Source organism: Macaca thibetana, chromosome 6 (genome assembly GCF_024542745.1).
Source record: "Macaca thibetana thibetana isolate TM-01 chromosome 6, ASM2454274v1, whole genome shotgun sequence".
NCBI lineage: Eukaryota > Metazoa > Chordata > Mammalia > Primates > Cercopithecidae > Macaca > Macaca thibetana.
Genome location: NC_065583.1, coordinates 125652789 through 125671871, shown reverse-complemented (window position 1 = coordinate 125671871; position 19083 = coordinate 125652789). Strand labels below are relative to the sequence as shown.

The 19083-nt window shown below is 43.6% G+C and overlaps 1 protein-coding gene across 3 annotated transcripts in view; it reads right to left on the bottom strand.

Moving 5' to 3' along the window:
• Positions 1-18200, bottom strand: part of ARL15 (ADP ribosylation factor like GTPase 15) — a 443095-nt gene extending 424895 nt beyond the window's left edge. For 2 of the 3 annotated variants that reach the window (XM_050794109.1, XM_050794107.1), the window contains exon 1: positions 18019-18200. Coding sequence is in view for 2 of the 3 variants with exons in the window: in XM_050794107.1 (XP_050650064.1) it covers positions 18019-18066 (48 nt within the window). In the remaining variant the exon portion in view is untranslated. The remainder of the gene's footprint in view (positions 1-18018) is intronic. The other variant, XM_050794110.1, reaches the window with a different exon arrangement.
• Positions 18201-19083: the final 883 nt, after the last annotated feature.

The window sequence follows — 19083 nt, the reverse complement described above, 5'->3', positions numbered from 1 at the left end:
CATTGCACAGTGAGCTACTTTCCAATCTGTAACATTTGCAACTATGATTCTGTTGGAATCCTGTTCTTCCTTGATGCTACACCAAAAAGAGAACAAAATGCAGAACCAAATAAACTATTTGATAAGCCTTCAGTTCTCAACCATGTCTAAATGCAGTTTTTGTGTTCATCAAAAGAGCTTCATTGTCCTCACTGATAATATATAATAATAAACATGTAAGTAAATATCATAAACATAGGCTTGTAAAAAGTCAAATACATTAAAATATCACTTGTTTAATAGTTCTGCATAAAATTAATTGGAAAAAACTCCACTGCCTAAATGAAAAGAAACATGTTAGTTCCTCCCCTATACCACAATGTTTTCTTAAATAACTCATACTAAAGTGAAGAGAGATTGGCTGATACATTAGGACCAACCTAGAAGGAAAAAGTTGAAAGGAACTTTGCATCTACTTGAACCTCTCACTCAGTACATGAACTCCTTTCTATGATGTCCCTAACAAGCAGGGAGCCAGCTTCGGTTCTGTCATTTCCTACTCAAGGAAGATGAACAAATCTTAAGAGAATTCTTCTTTACCTGAACCAATACCTGGCCTTCCTGTGATCTTGACCTGCTCAGACTCATAGAAGACATTATGCCCTTCAAACAACTAAAGCCACTGATTAGATCATCCTTTTTAAATTATTATTTTTATTATTATTTTTTGAGATGAAGTCTCACTCTGTCACCAGGCTGGAATGTAGTGGCACGATCTCAGCTCACTGCAACCTCCACCTCCTGGGTTCAAGCAATTCTGCCTCAGCTTCCCAAGTAGCTGGGACTACAGGCGAGTGTCACCCATACCCAGGTAATTTTTGTATTTTAGTTTCACCATGTTAGCCAGGCTGTTCTTGAACTCCTACCTCGGCCTCCCAAACTGTCTTGCTCTTCTTTAAAGGTTCTCCCCAAGTCCAAAAGCCAAAACTCCAATGCCAATGAAAAATATCATGCAATAACCCAGTGGCTGGCAAATTACAATCTGTGGGAAAATCCAGTCCACTGCCTGGTTCTGGCAACAAAGTTTTGTTGAAACACAACCACATCCATCTGCCTGTCTATTATCTACAGCTGCTTTCAAACTACTAAGTCAGAGTTCAGTAGTTGAAAGAAAGATGTATGTATTTTACGTTCAGTGTTATAGGCTACAGTCTCAGTAGTTACAAGGGTCATCCCTGCATTATTTAGGATGCCCAAATGCCTGCCAACCATTAAGCTCCCAAGAAGTATTTGCTGAGTAAGGAAAGTCAGAAAAGGAAAGAGGATGGTTAGGAAGAAGGGAAGGTAGGGCTTTTCTTCTCCCAAAACTAACTGAAATCCAGCCTTATAGAATACTTTAAAACCTGACAGATCCCTGTCTTGCTGCAACATCTTTTAACACAGTGCTACACAGCAGAATTAAAATCGAGGACCTAAAGTGACTATGTTTCATTTCAGGCAACTAAACACTGATTAAAATATCATTTAATAAAACAAAAGTCCTGGTTAATTTTGAATGCACGGGAAAATACTACTCACACTCAGTGTTAGAAGCATATGTATTTGTTATTGTTGCTACTGCTTATTGTCTTAATATCACTCACTGCAATTATATAAAGCAATTGGGATAAATAATCTTTCCCTCAGATGAACTCTTATGCACTCTGGATTTGGGGAAACAGAAAAGAACTGCTTTAAGACAGATGAGGAAAAGACTGAATCATCAGTGAGCTTACTATAACTCTTGATTCTTCATCTCCTTCATGTTTTAATAATCACTCATTTTTACGATGGTTTATTCAAGACAACCTTTGTAGAAAGTATTAAAATATGCATCACATCTTGCATAGCTTTTATAATTACAACTTTTTAAGCAACTTGTTTCATTATACTGTGTTCTCTTACAAAGAATCTGATGTGAAGTAAGAATTAGCAACGCAAGATCTTTCTCAACATAGAATCAAAATTTTTACTGAGTCCATTTTATGAAACTATTCCAAGTGAATGTTAAGCTCACATAATTAATTATTTATGATAAAACCGGAAGAACTCAGAAGACATGAAATCGAAAATATTCACCTAAGGGTATTAACAAAGATCCCAAGGTTAGTTAGGTATTCTGCCCAAATAATGACATAATTAAACTAAAACATCACTAGCACAGGAATCTCAGAATGTACAAAAATTGCAGCCTGCATCCACAGAAATAGTAAGGAGGGGCTGCACTCCAGGCTCAAAAAGTAATGCTACCCACAGCCCACGGCCAGGTCAGTAGGGACCCTGAGAGTCTGGAAGTGCAAAGGAAACCTAGGAGCAATTGAGTGATCCCATCTAAATGACCCAACCTTTAAAATACACATAGAAATCCCAAGAAATCATAGCAAAAAGTATGTTACACTGAAAAAAATTACTGGTGAACAATATAAAATATACATTTCTATACAAAATGAAACAAAGAGAGGAATCCAATAATCCCAAGAGGTTTTCTACTTTAGCCCAGTAACTTGAAAAAAGAACCAGTCTCATTCAGGAAACATTCAAAATGACCAAGAACAGCAACATTACCCAATAAATCGTCTCAATGCTCCTTCCTCTACCATACCCTGCCTCTCAGGAAACATTCATACAGGAAGAAGGGATAAAAGAGCTGGCCAATAAATCACATGCTCTGCTTCTCAAAAGCAGAAACTTGACTTTCAAATTGTTGGACTCCAACGAAATAGGAACTGAAGGCTCCAGACAGTAACAGAATTCCAGAGTAGCACCTCAGAAAACTCGTCTAGTCAGTTCAAAGTGAGTCGGCTCGTGTGGCCAAACACAGATAACAGCTGTAAGCAGAACTGGCCTGAGGAGAGATGTGGGCCACCCTCTTCCCTGCCAGGGCCTTTCACCCTGTGAATCAGAAATAGCCACCACTTAAAACACCAGCAAGCAGCTGCAGTGTCTTTAACCCAGTTACCCTACACTATGCTTATTAAGCAGAGGCAGGGAGATTTTTGAAAGGCTGGTATGGAGAAAATGAATCAAAATGGAGTTAAATCTTTTTGGTGACAACAGTACCATAAGTCTTTGTTTTACATACAAACAAACACTTTTCTAGTACTTACAGAATTAGGCTCTCTTTTAAATGCTTTATATATACATTAACTCAGTTCTGTGAGGTAGGTATTTAATACTATCATCACACCCACTTTGCATAGAAGGAAACAGGCACAGAGGCTGCAGAGCAGGTAAGTCACAAGGCTGTAATGCAAAGGCAGGCAGTCTGGCTGTGCCCCTAACCATTATTATGTGCAGCATCTCAGTCCAAACAAATATTTACTCAGCACCTGTCATGTGTACTTGTGCTAGGTTCTGCGCATATTAAGAGGCCTGCAACCCAGCCCTGCACTATGCCACAATGTGCTCTGTCCTATAACACAGACAGCACCAAAGGCCCGAGGCAGCGTCATGGCTAGCACATTAGGCACCTCTGTGCCAGTTCACAATGGGTATCTGGGCAAGCCAAGCAGGGGCTGGATTTCAGCCCCACTTGCCCTCGTGGCCAGGCACTTCTGTGCAGCGTCTAATAGGCCTCACTGTCTAAGGCAGCCCTGCAGTGGCCCTGGAAGGACCCTGAATTCTGTTTTGGTAGTGAAAGGTTGGGAGAAGAGAAGTTTAAATAATGGGAGGAGAGAAAACTAAAAATGATTTCCACAATACTATGCTCCTGATCATTTTAATTAGGTAGAAGTCAGGATCACAGAGCCCATTTTAGCTTTACTAACAATGCATCCAGATTACTATACAATTGTTCCAGACATAACATATGAGGGCTAACCTCACAAACTGCCCTAACAAAACAGCCCTAAGCAGGCTGCCCACAACAAAACAAACTCCAGGCTCCAACAACTGCCTGCGACCAGATTTCAGTCCTCTTGGAAAGGACTTGGCCTGGGCCATCTTCATTAGCTTCTGGACTCAGCACTTCAAACTGTGAGTTCTCTGCCTTGGGAACCTGAAACTGGCAGGACTCAAACCCAGGGACCCCTCCAAAGAAATCCAGCCCTGTGATAGATCCAGACAGCAACTGAGTCCCCTGAGGGGGTCCAGTCTGCCCATTCACCAGGAACCAGAACTCCCCCGGAAGTGCAACCCCTCTTAGTAGAAAAAAATAGGCCGAGAGTCTTAAGAATCCAGTAATTGAGCTGTGGGTTTAGTAATCTGAACGAGGACCCTCTGTAGCACAATTAACCTGGGCCTAATCTTCTCCCAGCTCCCTAAACCAGGGAACTGCTAGATGAAATAACATCTTTCATGTTAAGGTCATCCTTACTGTACACTACTCTGTGCCTCCCTTCCAATAAGCCCATCTCACACTAGTACCCGCCCTCCCCAGCCTTTCCATAGAACCCTCTGCCACAGTGCTGGTGGTGCATTAACTCTGCAGTACTCGTTAGGAAGGAGGGCTTTGGAGCCAGACTTCTTGGGTTTAAGTCCCAGCTCTGCCTCTTAACTTGCTGTATTTCCTTAATCAAGGTCCTTATTCTTTCTACATCTCAGTTTTGACATCGGAAAAATTGAGATGATACTGCTAGCACCTACCTCACAGAGTTGGTTTAAGGATTCAATAAGTAAAGCCCCTAGAAAGTATCTACCAATATAAATACTGTGATTGCTTTTTTGCTATTATGAAGAACAAGAAGAGGCAGGAAAGGAGGAAGTAACAAGCAGTAATCTAAGAGTATGTGTATTATTTCAGTTACTCTTCACAGCAAATCCAAGAGGAGGTTCCTCTTACTGTCCTCACTCTACTAATGAGAAAAGTGAGGCACTGAAAAGGCAACTAACTTGCCAAAGTTACACAGAATAGTTGGTGAAGCCAAGGAGTTCAACCCAAAGCCTGCAGCACTCAACCATGAAACAAACTCCTCTACATCCACAAAAGCTCTGTTAAATGTACCCTCTATCTTGTGGCCTAACTCAATCCCTTGAAACCACCCTCCCCCACTCTTGGGCCACAACCGTCCCACTCCTTTCAAGACTCAGGACAACACACTCTATCCAGTGTCCTCTACTGCTACTTGTTAATGATGTCAACCAACCCTGCCTCATTCACTAAGGATTTCTGATATCTGGCTCAGTCTTTCACTCGAACACAAGCCCTGCTGTGGTCCTGGTGACTTCTTCCATGAGGATGATCCATCTGACACTTTGGCTGTATTTCCTCTGCTGCCTCATGATCTCCCCATCTTTTACCTGCTGCCAGCCATAGCCGCACCCTGGGGCCTCCCCTTGGAGAGTCTACCTCTGCAGTCTTCAGTTCACACCCCTATTATCTAACCACACTGAACTTTCTTTCCCTCCAGTTTTCTGACTTGTTACTCCTTACAACATTTATGGTTCAGCCTTATCAAGATAACCAGTCCCTTCCATCTTCTACTTTCTATTTGCTGTTCCTTCCTTCCTTTGCAATAACTCAGATCTCAGTCTATCATTTCAAACATTCTCTTACCAGTGTACTAAGTTTCCGCACCCCATTGTCTACCTATGGATTCACCTTAGATTAGGAAAAACCCTAACCCTTACCAATCTAATTGCCCACCTTCTTAAAACTACATCTAGACAGCTACAAAGGCTACAAGGAAAGAAAAAAGAAATCACACAACCATCTAAATGTGTACCAAGTCATGGTCTGTGACTTCAGCACCACACAACTACCAACCCTCTGTGTCCCTGGTCATCCTCGGCCCTCAGTAGTCTTCAATCCTCCTCAGCTAAAGCCCCTACCTGACCACATTTCAGTCACTCTTGGCAAAGTGACCTCACATGCTACTTCACCAGCACTGCACCATCTCTAGTCCCATTGAAGGAAAGCCACCCCCCAACCTTCCTGCCCCTCCGGTTCCAGCCCTTTCTCTTCTCTTTCCTGGTGAATGTCTCACAAAACATTCATTGGAGCAGCATCATTTCCTCATTTCCCACTCCTCCACTAATCGGCACCCCGAGAAGGCCGATGACAGCCCTCTGGCCAAGGTCACCACTGACATGAATTCAGTGGTCATTTTCCAGTCATTATCTTCCATGATCTCTGGTCAACGTTTACCAAAATTGGCCACTTTCTCCTTTTGGAAAGTCTCTATCCTCAGCCTGCTTGACATTACACTCTCCAGGTTTCCTTCCAGCCTCTCAGTTCTCTTTCTCCCAGGCTCCTCTTTCTGGTTGTTGTTGGTATTTTTCTTTCTTTCTTTCTTTTCATTTTTTGTTTCGAGATGGGGTCTTGTTCTGTCACCCAGGCTGGAGTGCCATGGCATGATCATGGCTCACTGAAGCCTCAACATCCCAGACTCAGGTGATCCTCCTGCCTCAGCCTCCCAGGTAGCTGGGGCCACAGGTGAATGCCACCATGACTGGCTATCTTATTTTTTTGTAGAGACAGGGGTCTCACTATGTTGTCCAGTATAGTCTCAAACACCTGGTCCCAAGTGATCCTCCCACCTTGGCCTCCAAAAGTGCTGAGATTACAGACACAAGCCACCATGCCTGGCTGCCAAGCTCCTCTTTGGTTCCTTTTCTTTTGGTGATCCCATAAAAGCTGCATGTGTACTACATGCCAGCAGTGGCTGAGGCCATATGCATCCTCAAGTCTTTTCCCTTCCCACACAACTGAGCCCTCATGCACGGCTACGGCTTCAGCTACCATCTAAGTGGTTGCAAACGTAAGCTCAGACGTTAACCAGACCTAGGTTCAAATTCTGGCTCCACCACATCTTAGGCACAACACTGAATTTCTCTAAGCTTCAGTTTTCTAATCTCTAAAATGATAATAGTAAATGTATATCATATAAATAACACTGAGCACTGTGCCTCCCATAAAATATTAATAATATAGTTAGAGTATGTAACAATAAATGTTAGCTATTAGCTTTTTTTTGTTTTGTTTTTTTGAGACGGAGTCTCGCTCTGTCGCCAGGCTAGAGTGCAGTAGCGCGATCTCAGCTCACTGCAATCTTTGCCTCCTGGGTTCAAGCAATTCTCCTGCCTCAGCCTCCCGAGTAGCTGGAACTAAAGGCGCGCACCACCACGCCTGGCTAATTTTTTGTATTTTAGTAGAGACGGGGTTTCACCATGTTGGCCAGGATGGTCTCGATTTCCTGACCTCATGATCCACACGCCTCGGCCTCCCAAAGTGCTGGGATTACAGGCATGAGCCACCGCACCCGGCCCTAGGTATTAGTTTTAACTACATCTCCAAATCTCACCTCTGAGTTTCCATTTACCTACGTGAAATCTCAAGTTGAATTACTGCACAAGCAGTTCAAACTCAGGCACTCTGAAATCAAACTTCTCCTTCCCACCCAACCTGCTATTTCTTCGAGATTACAGATCACAGTGCATGACCCCATTACCCACCTCAATACCTACAGTGGTTTTAAAACATGTCCAAAAATTCTTCAACCTTCCTCCCACTAAGAGATATCTCTCTTCTGCCCTTGAACCTAGCAATGCCTTTCTGACTATCTTGATGAAAAGAACACAGTAAAAGTGACACTGCATCACTGTTGAGGATTGGGTAGAAAAGACCAGGCAGTTTCTTGCCAGTTTCTCTTGGTACATTTGCTCTGTGAGCCTTCAGCCTCAATATGAAAAGTCCAGCTATCTTGAGGCCATCACACAGAAAGACCACATGAAGAGAGATGCCCCGGGGGCCACCCTTGTCCAGCACCCAGCTGTTGAAATGTACTTAGCCCAGATGCCAGGCATGTGTATGAAGCCTTGAGGTGACCCCACCCTCCATCTGTTTACAACTTCATGAGGGATCCTGGACAAGAACTGCCTAGTTGAACCCAGTCAACCCCCGATTCACGAGTAAAATACATTGTTATTGTGTTAAACTACTGTTTTAAGGTGGTTCATTACTCAGTATTAGATAACCAGAACAATGCTCAAACCAAAAACCTAAGAATTATCCCTGAGATCTATTCTGTTGTCATCTTCCACATCCAATTACAAAATTCTGGCAATTCTTAAATGTTGCCTGAATCCATCTACATTTCTGCATCCCTCCTGCCCCTTCCTGGTTGTGAACACCATCATCTCATTTCTGGATCAGGACATCTTCCTAACTAGTCTTGCTCCAGTCTGCCCTCCCTTTCCAATCCTTCTCTGCACTGCAGACAGATCTGACCATATCATTGCAGGCAAATATTTAGGGTTTACATGACCCTAGCTGGGCTCTGCAGCTTCATGTCTAGCACTGCTCCAAACCCTGCTCCAAAAACACAGAACCCCTGGAGTTCCTTGAAGTCATGGGGTTACTCACCCCCAAATCTCCGCACAGCTATTCCTTTTGCCTGGCTCTGGCCCTGCCTGTCACTGGGCCAACTTTACTCAGCTTCAATGTTGCAGACGTTAAAAGACTCCCCTGGGAAGTTCTCTTCGGCCCTGGAATCTAGGTTAGGTTCCCTTTCATGTACTACCCTAGTCGTCTTTATTTCCCTCCAGATAGACTATGCTACCCCAAAATGTAACTGTTTATTTTTCATCCTACAGGAGCATAAGCACCTTGAGGGCAGACCAACGTCTTATTCACTCAACTATTTTTTAAAGGGAAAAAAGCAAATTTAAAAAGACAGGACATTATGTTCCAATTTTGATAAAATTCTTAAAGCACACAAAATGATACTATATATGGTTTACACCCACATGCATATATGATAAAAAGCCAAAAACATGCATGAGACTGTTACTAACCTCGGGATAGTGGTCACCACTGAGAAGGGTGGAGGAGGAAGCATGCAGGGAACAGGAGTCTTTAGTTTCATTTAAAGATCACCAGAGTTTTGAAATCAAAATGGCAAAATGTTAACACCTGTTCAATCAGGAAGGCAGGTACACAGAAGTCTGTTGTATTATTTTCTGTACTTTTCTGAGTGCTTAAAATAATTCATAATTAGAAATAAAACTCTGAAAGAATTGTATCTCTGTTTAGCTCCTGACTCCATGTCTACACTGATTAGGAACGGGTATAGACCTCCAATGCCTCAATCAACGGTCCTGGAGTGCCTCCAGATTGTCATTCCCTTCCCCGAGAAAGAGGTCAGAGCAGCAGCTCTCTTGTTGAAAAAAGAATGCAGGGGAATCCCTTTCGGAGAGACATGGACACAATTAGTGGGATAAGTCCTCAACTCTGAAAGCAGCAGTCCAGAGGTCTAGGTACAGAGGAACTTGATAAATGAGAGTGGCTTGCAAATGCAACTTTTCAGATGGTGAGTTACTATCAAAATCATGTAGGAGTGTTTGGCTCTATGAGCCACAGGGCAGAACACCTACCTTTATGCACAGTGAAGCAGAGAGTGAGTAATCAGTGAAAATAAAATCAGTGAGCAGACTCCCACCTCAAACACAAACCCACACAACTTTCCCAGTGGGAGCTGCACTGTCACTGAGTTCCCAGAGGGCCTCTCACAGGCAACCAGGTGACAGAAACAATCGAGTGATGCCTCAATTTCCAGAATTGTTATCTATGGTTCGCACAGTCTCTCTCACTCATCCTCCCAATAATTATTAATTATAATAGGTAAGCAGCACCAAAGAATGCTCACGGCCATGGGCTTAGAATCAGACAAGCTCACACCCTGACCCTGACCCTCCCCTGGTTATGCAATTCTGGGCAACACTCAACCTTTCAGAGTCTCAAGTTTCCTCTTTTCTAAGTTGCCATGTCTTTGTAAGTCAGCAATACCTGGTTAACAGGACTACTGGGAGGATTAAATTTGGTGATCCAAGTAAAACACTCTGCACTGTAAATGGTACACAGTCCTGTATTTACCAGACACCAGACTAGATTCCAGTGATAAAATGGTGATTCAGGCCGGGCGCGGTGGCTCAAGCCTGTAATCCCAGCACTTTGGGAGGCCGAGACGGGCGGATCACAAGGTCAGGAGATCGAGACCATCCTGGCTAACACGGTGAAACCCCGTCTCTACTAAATAATACAAAAAACTAGCCGGGCGAGGTGGCGGTGCCTGTAGTCCCAGCTACTCGGGAGGCTGAGGCAGGAGAATGGCGTGAACCCGGGAGGCGGAGCTTGCAGTGAGCTGAGATCCGGCCACTGCACTCCAGCCTGGGCAGCAGAGCATGACTCCGTCTCAAAAAAAAAAAAAAAAAATGGTGATTCAGATGGTCAGGGAACCAGCAATGATGCAGGTTACAGACAAAGATGCCAGTTATGTATTTAGTGCTAGAAATCTGAACTGGCCTTATAAATTGTGGGGCCCAGTGCAAAATGAAAACGCAAAGCCCTGTTCTAAAATTAAGATTTTTTTTTTTCAGGATAGTGACCAAAGAGCAGTAAACCAAGCACGGGGCTCTTCTGAACCCAGTGGTTGCACGGCTGGGAAGCCAGCCCTGCTAAAAGTAGATGTGCCTAGGTACTTTACAGACACTCAGAAAATGAGGGTCAACCAGAACTGGGCTTCTTAGACTCATCCAAACACCTGGGGCATTCGGAGAGACAACAGGGGAGAGCCACGTCATAACACAGGGGGCTGCAGGATCCAAAATAAAAGCCCCTCAATAATTTAATTTGTGGGAGGTATCAGAGGAAATTCCCATTTCTTGTCACCTACAACAGTTACAAGACCTTCCCTAACAAGCTTTCCTTCTCTTTAGTCTACCTTAGAAATAAATCCTTTATCAAGTTAATACCATCAGGAGATTTTGCCCGGCTGAAGTCCAAAAGCAACAGGCTGCTTATGGCCTAGTGTCTGCTGGGAACAGCCGACTTCCCAGGCAGCACGTGGCAAAGGAACATAGCAGTCTCAGTACCCCTTCAAAAGAAACGGGGCTGAGCACGACGGCTCACACCTGTGATCCCAGCACTTTGGGAAGCTGAGATAGGTGGATCGCTTGAGGTCAGGAGATCGAGACCAGCCTGGGCAACATGGTGAAACCCCGTCTCTACCAAAACATACAAAAATTAACCACATGCCTATAGTCCCAGCTACTCAGGAGGCTTAGGTGGGATAATTGCTTGAACCTGGGAGGCAGAGGTTGTAATGAGCTGAGATCAAGCCACAGAACTCTAGCCTGGATGACAGAGTGAGACCCTGTCAAGCAAGCAAGCAACCAAGCAAGAAAGCAAGAGAAACCAAGCAAGCAAGAAACAAACAAACAAACTGGGGCTTGGGGCAGGTAGGAATGTGCCCCTGAAAGTGACACTAGGGGACTGAGTAAGGAGATTGCACCACTGCACTCCAGCCTGGATGACAGAGTGAGACCCTGTCAAAAAAAAAAAAAAGAAGAGGAGAGGAAAAAAAGAAGAATGAGGAGGAGAGGGGAGAGGAGGGGAGGAGAGGGTGGTGGGGAGGGGAGAAAAACGAAACGAAACAAAACTGGGGCTTGGGGCAGGTAGGAATGTGCCCTGAAAGTGACACTAGGGGGCTGAGTAAGGAGGCTGCCTGAAAATCTATATGTGGTCACCTGATGGAACATTAGATACTGAAGATCACCTCAGTGACGGACCAGGGTAAGGAGACTGTAAGGCAGGAGTTCCCAGCACACAACATAGTTCTCTTCCTAGCCAGCCTTCTCTGTAACAATCACCTGCCACAGTCCTTGGGGACAAGGGCGCATCAGCCAGCCTGCTCATGGCCACTGCTTTCTTTAACATAGCAGTGGTCAAGTACCACTTTTCTGTACCTGTTTACTTAAGAAGCAATATACTAAAAATTTTGAGTGCATCCCAACTGCTTTAACACCAAGCTGCCTGAGCCTCTGCCCAACACAAAGGAACTACTTGTAGGTAGAAGGCAATGAAGAGGGAGGGCCCTGGGGCCACAAGCGCAGTTCAACTACTTGCTAGCTGTGTGAACTTGAGGAAATGACACAACCTCCCTGAGTCTCAGTTTAATGCTAAGACACATGCAAAGCACTTAGAACACTGACACAGAGTAAGTGTTCAACAAATGTTAACAGATTTTGCCCTCCTAATTATAACTCATATGCTTATCTCCTCTCACCCCCCACCCCAGCACTGCCCACATGCCAACAAGCATGTGGCTTTGACATCTTTCAGAATGCAAGTCCCTGGAGGGCATGAATCAAGGTCCCTATGTGTCCTCTCCAAGGGCTCAAGCTGTTAGACTAGAGCCACAGAAGTTTGGGAACCAGACCTAACACCTTTGGAGAAAAGTTCCTACCTAATGGTATGGATTTGCTCAAAACATATTTGCTATGTGAACTCCATATATGGTAGATCTGTTTATTGTGCTCAGATAATTTTTATCTTATAAATTATTAAGAAAGGAATATTTAATGTGACTGCCTAATCCAGTCGACATTTAGACTAAAAAGTGTTTGACCTACATTATCACTTTAGTTAGTCAAAATAAATACAACTTACAATGTTCATAGATATTCAGAGTTTAAAACAATGTACTTTTTTATCAATAAAGAAGTTCAGTTCACAGATAACTGAACATAATATGAAATCACAAATGTACCTTCACTCCTCTTTTCAAGGAGGATCCTTGACAATTTCATAGTGCCTGTGGGCTCTCCCCTTTGTAGTACATTATGGGTTTCTATTGTTGGTTAGTTAGCTGGTTTTTATCTGCAAATGGTGAGAGATTTGTTGAATCGACCCAATTCTCTGCAACATCTTCCCCACTGACACATAAATTTTTATGATGGCAGATACAGCCTATAACCAAGAAACTAAATAGGTCAGGTCTACCAGTCTTTACAAAGAAATCTTATTAAACTAACCTTATCAAATCTAATCTTATTAAATGCCAAACACTGGCCAGGCGCGGTGGCTCATGCCTGTAATCCCAGCACTTTGGGAGGCCGAGGCAGGTAGATCACCTGAAGTCAGGAGTTTGAGACCAGCCTGGCCAACATGGTGAAACCCCATCTCTACTAAACATATAAAAATTAGCTGGGCATGGTAGTGAGTATCTGTAATCCCAGTTACTTAGGAGGCTGAGACAGGAGAATTGCTTGAACCCAGGAGGCAGAGGTTGCAATGAGCCGAAATCACCCCACTGCACTCCACCCTGGGTGACAAGAGAGAAACTCTGTCTCAAAAAAAAAAAAAAAATCCCCAACATGGTACAGTAGTTTCCCCTCATCCATGGGGGATATATTCCAAGTCCCAGTGGATACCTAAAACCACAGATAGTACTGAGCTGTCATAGAACTAACTAACATAGCAAATAGCACACTATATTTTTTCCTATACACACACACCTATGATGAAGTTTAATGTGTAAATTAGGAACAGTAAGTGATTAATAACTAATAATAAAAGTGAACAATTATAACAATATACTATAATAAAAGTTGTGTGAATGTGGTCTCTCTCTCTCTCTTAAAATATATTATTGTACTGTACTCACCTATTTTGAGACCTCGGTGGACCATGGTTAGCTGAAATTTTGAAAAGTAAAACTGGATAGGAGGGTGGGGGCTACTATATACAAATGCAATGAATATTAATTGACAATTAGCATCCAAGACTTATCAACCATTTTTACTTGTCACATTTTCAAGTCTAAGTTTATATTTTAGTTCACAATAAAACACATAAAATGAGAGAAATGTACAAAAAGCAAAGAAGCACATCAGAAGCTACCCCTCCCCTATGTGCCTTACTTAACCTGTCCTGCCACAGGTTCCTCTAGAGCCAAACACCTGCCAGTCCTGCAGCCAAGGAGGATATTATAGCTGAGGGCTCATCCTCCATGACTTTCAGGGCCATGCACAAAGTTGGGGCTCCATAAATATTTGTTGAATAGATAAATTATTCAAGTGGGTTTTATTTTCATAGCTTTTAAAAGAATCTTAAAAGAGTCTTGTGACTTCCTGACTGTTGCTTACAACTCCCAGTATTTCCATAAATTGAGACTAGTTTAAAAGGTATGTCAATACCACTAAGCAGTAACAGTCATTCTACAGGACGTATAAAAGTAACATCAGCAACATAATCACAATACATTAACGTCTTTTTTTGTATGTCTTGAGACCAAATCTCACTCTGTCGCCCAGGTTGGAGTGCAGTGGTGTGATCTCGGCTCACTGCAACCTCTGCCTCCCGGGTTCAAACAATTCTCCTGCCTCAGCCTCCCAAGTTGCTGTGATTACAGGCATGCGCCACCACGCCCAGCTAATTTTTGTATTTTAAGTAGAGATGAGGTTTCTCCATGTTAGCCAGGCTGGTCTTGAACTCGTGACCTCAAGTGATCCACCTGTCTCGCCCCCGCAAAGTGCTGGGATTACAGGCATGAGCCACCTTGCCCAGTCACACAATTATTAACATTTTATATTTGAAAAGCAACATACTGTTTACAAATGGCTTTCCCTCCACTATCTCATTTAATCATCACAGGTATTACACAGAGTACAACCAATTCTACCACTGTTGTTTTGATGGCACAAAGGGAAAAAGGTTAATTCCACATCAACCATCACATGAGTCAAGACAGAAAATTCTGAACTGAATGGAATCTAGAAGTTGATCTTGTCCAACCTCCCAGGAAAACTCGAGAAATGTGTTTTGCTCTTTCATTTTAACCTGACTATTTTCTCCTACCTTATTCAAAAACCTTTGCACATTGTGTTACTAGTTATACCTATGAGAAGAAAGAGTAAGATGCTGATACTGCCTGTTGGGACAGCAGCTAAATGTTTACCCAAAAAACCTGGCAGATGTAAACAAGGCCTTTAAACCCCATCATGAAAGGGGAAAAGTTGTGTGCCCTTCAAGGAAGAATCACTCATCAACCGGAAAACAGATTTTTATGTTTAAATTGTCACCCCGGCTAAACGGATTATATCTTGATCATCTTCAAGTTAAGAGTAAAGGATACATCCTGCATTCCCCAGAACAAAACACCTAATCCAAACAGATTTTATCTTGTCTCTGTTTAAAAACTGGTGGAAAAAAGCAGAATTTCCCTTTCCATTTCATATGCATCTGATTCAACAAATAAAATATCGGGCCCTAACTATTAATACATGCCAACAACCAAGTCAGGCACCGCACCAGGTGATACATCTAATTGATTAGGATTAGCAAATTTCTATTCTTTCCCTGGACTGAAATCAATAAAACCCTGTCTTAAATATTAAAGTACTAACCCTGTCCCTCACCTTGACTGTCACTTCTGAGAACATTTGTTTTAAGAAATGAACAGCGACCTCGAAGATCAGTAGAGCTTCTTCATCTGTTTTAATAACTCAATCCTATTAAAAAGATTAATCCTGTTAAAAAAAAAAATTGCACCTCCACCTTTCTCTCCCCTCTTCCTTTCCACTCTCCTCCAAATAAAAAGGTTAAGTGATGACATCCAGCCCAAAGAACAATGAACAATACATACACACACAGAGCTCTCTCTTCCAGTTTCCAACAGCAACAACACAAGACTGTCAAATACTGCTGAAAAAACCATTATTCTTGTCAAGTGCATGGAAAGGGAACTTACTCTAATCCATTCAGCAAAGTCTGGAGTCAAACTTGGAATGAAAGATGCATTTTTTTTTTTTTTTCCTGCAAGGTAAGTAAAAGAACTCAGGAATTTTTTTTAATAAGATACCAGATGCAAATAAATTATTATTCCTCAGAAATAAGGCTTTTAATAAACACCACACAGAGTATGCATAAGCAAGCAAATCAATCCGAAAGACAGGAAGAGAAGAATAATGTGTGGCACATCATTTTCTCTCAAAGTCGATAAGCAAAAGTGAACACAAAAAGGCCATCTCGGGAGGGCTAATTTTTTGTTTTGAGATGGTTTTTCTGTTTGTTTCCATCCAGTTTAATGCTAAAGAATTTTCTTAAATCTTTTCACAGGGGACACTTAGCACACTCACAAAAACTAAACTGTTTCCTTTAAGATTTCTTTTCTCACCTCCAAAGAGTAGCCAGTGGCTTTTATGGGGTTGGTCACTGCACTTGTGAATTTTAGACGGATAAAGTGGCAAAATAATGATTTTTTTAAAATATAAAAGTAAAACTAAGATGTATGGCAGGTAAAACTTTCTAAAAAGCCAAGTCAAATTTGGGGCCTGCTGATTTTGACACAAAGCTGTTAGTAAATTGGCAAAGAAATGAATCTGCTTTTAGGGTAACCTTGAGCCCAGGGAAAATAAAAAAGCCAAGTCAAAGTTGTGACCTGTTGATTTGACACAAAGCTGTTAGTAAATTGGCAAATAAATTAATCTGCTTTTAAGGTAACCTTGAGGCCACAAACATTCATCCACTCACCTTAAGACTATGCCTATCTAGAGGTTAGCCTGAGTAATTAACCAGAGTTATCAATTTTGTTTTCACTAATCATTTTGATAGGTTTGACACCTCAAAGACGGCTTTGTGATGCAATTTATAAATTTAAAACACATCCAGTAAATAAAGAAAATAATAAAATGTCAGAACCACCTGATTTTCTTTTTTAAGAACTATTTAAGTATTCAAAATTAGCTTTTAGTAGTACAGAATGTCACCCTTTCCTACTTGGTAATTATCCCAACAAAGTTTGGCTTTAATTTACGCAGACTGCAAGACAAAAACCATGTATTGTAATATATAAGATAAGTTACAAATTAAATCTGTTATTTAACTTAGAAAACAATCTTCTGGACACTTTGGCAGCTCTCTTAACTTACAGGGCACCTTGTATTGTGAAGAGTGTTCATAATCAGACAACCCCCTTAACCAGCTACAGTACTGAGTGAATAATACCCCTTTATCACAAAGATAAAGGAAGTTACTGCCATCAACAAATGAACAACAAAACAGAACTTGAACTCAGAATTTTAGATTCAGCTCCATTCACAAGGCCATGCATTAACTGCAATCACCATCCTTTCCCACCAAGACCATCAAGCTCTGAAGCATTAGGAGAAACATTTTCTTTATGGACACTAAAATAAGCCCAATACACAGATGACAGTACAAAGCCGGTCCGGCGTTTCTTGGCCATCAAAGCATGCACAGACTTTCTCTGTACAGCCTTAAGTGTAATTCCTAGAAGGCACTGGCAAATCTCTGCCAGGCAGAGACTCTGCAGTCGAAAACCGAGTGCATGTGCTCAACAAGATGACAGGAGGGTCAATGTTTCTAACCGTCTACTTCAACTCTGCATGGCAATAGCGGTTCTGCCCAACATGGTAAACAAAGTAATCATATAGGATCGAACACAGTCCCTGTAAATGAGGATCCCCTTAAACGCAAACAAGCAGCTCTGGGGAAACATAATTTCCGCTCGCATAATTCCACTAAGACACACACAGAAGTCCATTTTTAAAATGATGTTCGGACCCAGCACTGTGCTGACACTTTTCCCACCTAAACTTCTCAGCACAAGCCTGGCCTAAACAGCCGGGTTCCAGTCCGTGCACAGTGGAACAGCTGCACGCACCCAAGACCGGAATGGTGGGGCAATACCTGTCCCTACTCAGTCCTGTTCGGACCAGCCTGCGAGGTAGTTTAGACCCGTCTGCTTTATGGTAATGTGCTTTTAAAACCCCGCCACGACCGAGGTCATAGCTTTAGAGATTTAATAACAATCAAATGACCAGGGCTGCTGGGCACTTAGTGAGCCATTCTGGTTATGGCTCTTTAATAGCACCTGGAGTTCTGCTCCAGGGAGAGCGGAAAACTCCCGCTCCCCCGGAAAGAAAGTCCTCTGCGGAGAGCGCAGAGGGAAGCCAGGAAACCGATCGCGGGCAGGGGACGCGCCGCCGCGGCCGCCCCATCTCTCAAGCAGCCCCAGCGCGACCCTCGCCCCGCAGCCGTGCTGGCCCAGGCCGCACCTTTACCTGTCAGCTCCACCACCCGCCGCCCTGGAGGCTGCCCCTCCGAGTCCAGGGCACGGCTTCCGAGCCGGCTGCGGGAGAAAGAACCCCAGAGGCATCCCATCCCAAAGAAAGAAAGCAAAAAGGCTGCTCCTCAAGGCAGGGGGCCATCGGGCACGCCGAGATCCGAGAGGCGACATGCCACCCCTGCCATGCACCTACCAGATAATCCATGTACAGAAACGCCTCAGTTATCCGGAGATCAGACATCCGGCAGCCTAAAGCATCCGGAACGGCTCCGAACCCGGAAAAAAAAGCAGCGTCTCTGGCTGCGAACGAGCAGCTGCTGAAAAAGCCAGCAACAGCGAAAATAGCCGAAAGCAGCCGACTAGCCGGAGATTACACAAGGGGCGCGGCGATTGGCCAGGCGGGAGGGCAGAAGGAAAGAGGCGCGCTCATTGGCTGCGGCGCCTATAAAAGACAGGCCCCAGTCGGTGGTAAGAGAGAAACGCGGGAGCGGCGGGGGTTGTGGGTTTGTGTGCGGTGAGCGGAGGAGCCGGGGTTGGGGCGGTGCGGCTGGGGTGGGGGTGGTGCAAGCGGAAGAAAGAGCCAAGAGAGCGGAAAAGCGACTGGTGCTGTCGCCGCCCGAGTTTTGTGTTTCTACAGCTTCCCAGTTGGGTACAGCGAAGCTGAACTCCGTGTTCCCGGGCTGGAGAGCCTTGGTGTCCCCGCCTACCCCCAGTAGGAAGCGAGCGCTGTAACGTGGGAGGCGTGGTCGCCACTGATCATCTCTCTCCCCCGAGAGCCTTCCTAAAGGCTTTGCCGCCACGAGACGGCACCACGGGGAAAGAAGTGTGTGGAAGTGTACCCCGTAAACAGGCAGTCCTGTACGCGACTTAGGGGCAGAAAGACCCTCCGCACTTTTATCATTTGAAACTAAGGCGGACGATTCCAGCCTGGTGTCCCTGAGTACACACAGGCCCCCCCGCGCAGCCAGAGTTGACTGAGGAACCCATCTTCGAACCCCTGCGTAGAATGCCAAACAGTCCTAGGAGAATTCGCTTTCCTCCACGTGAAAAAGAAAAGAAAAACATGTGAGGACTCGCAGTAGTCACTTGTACTCCCCAAACACACGGGAAGAAGTGATCAGTTTGCATGCTTGGAGTGAAATTACACTCAGCACAAATCCAACGCCCCCGAGTCAAATGAGCAATAGAATCTCTGCAAAAAAAAAAAAAAAAAAAAAAAAAAAAAAAACACAAGTAACAATATTTGTGACCCGATATT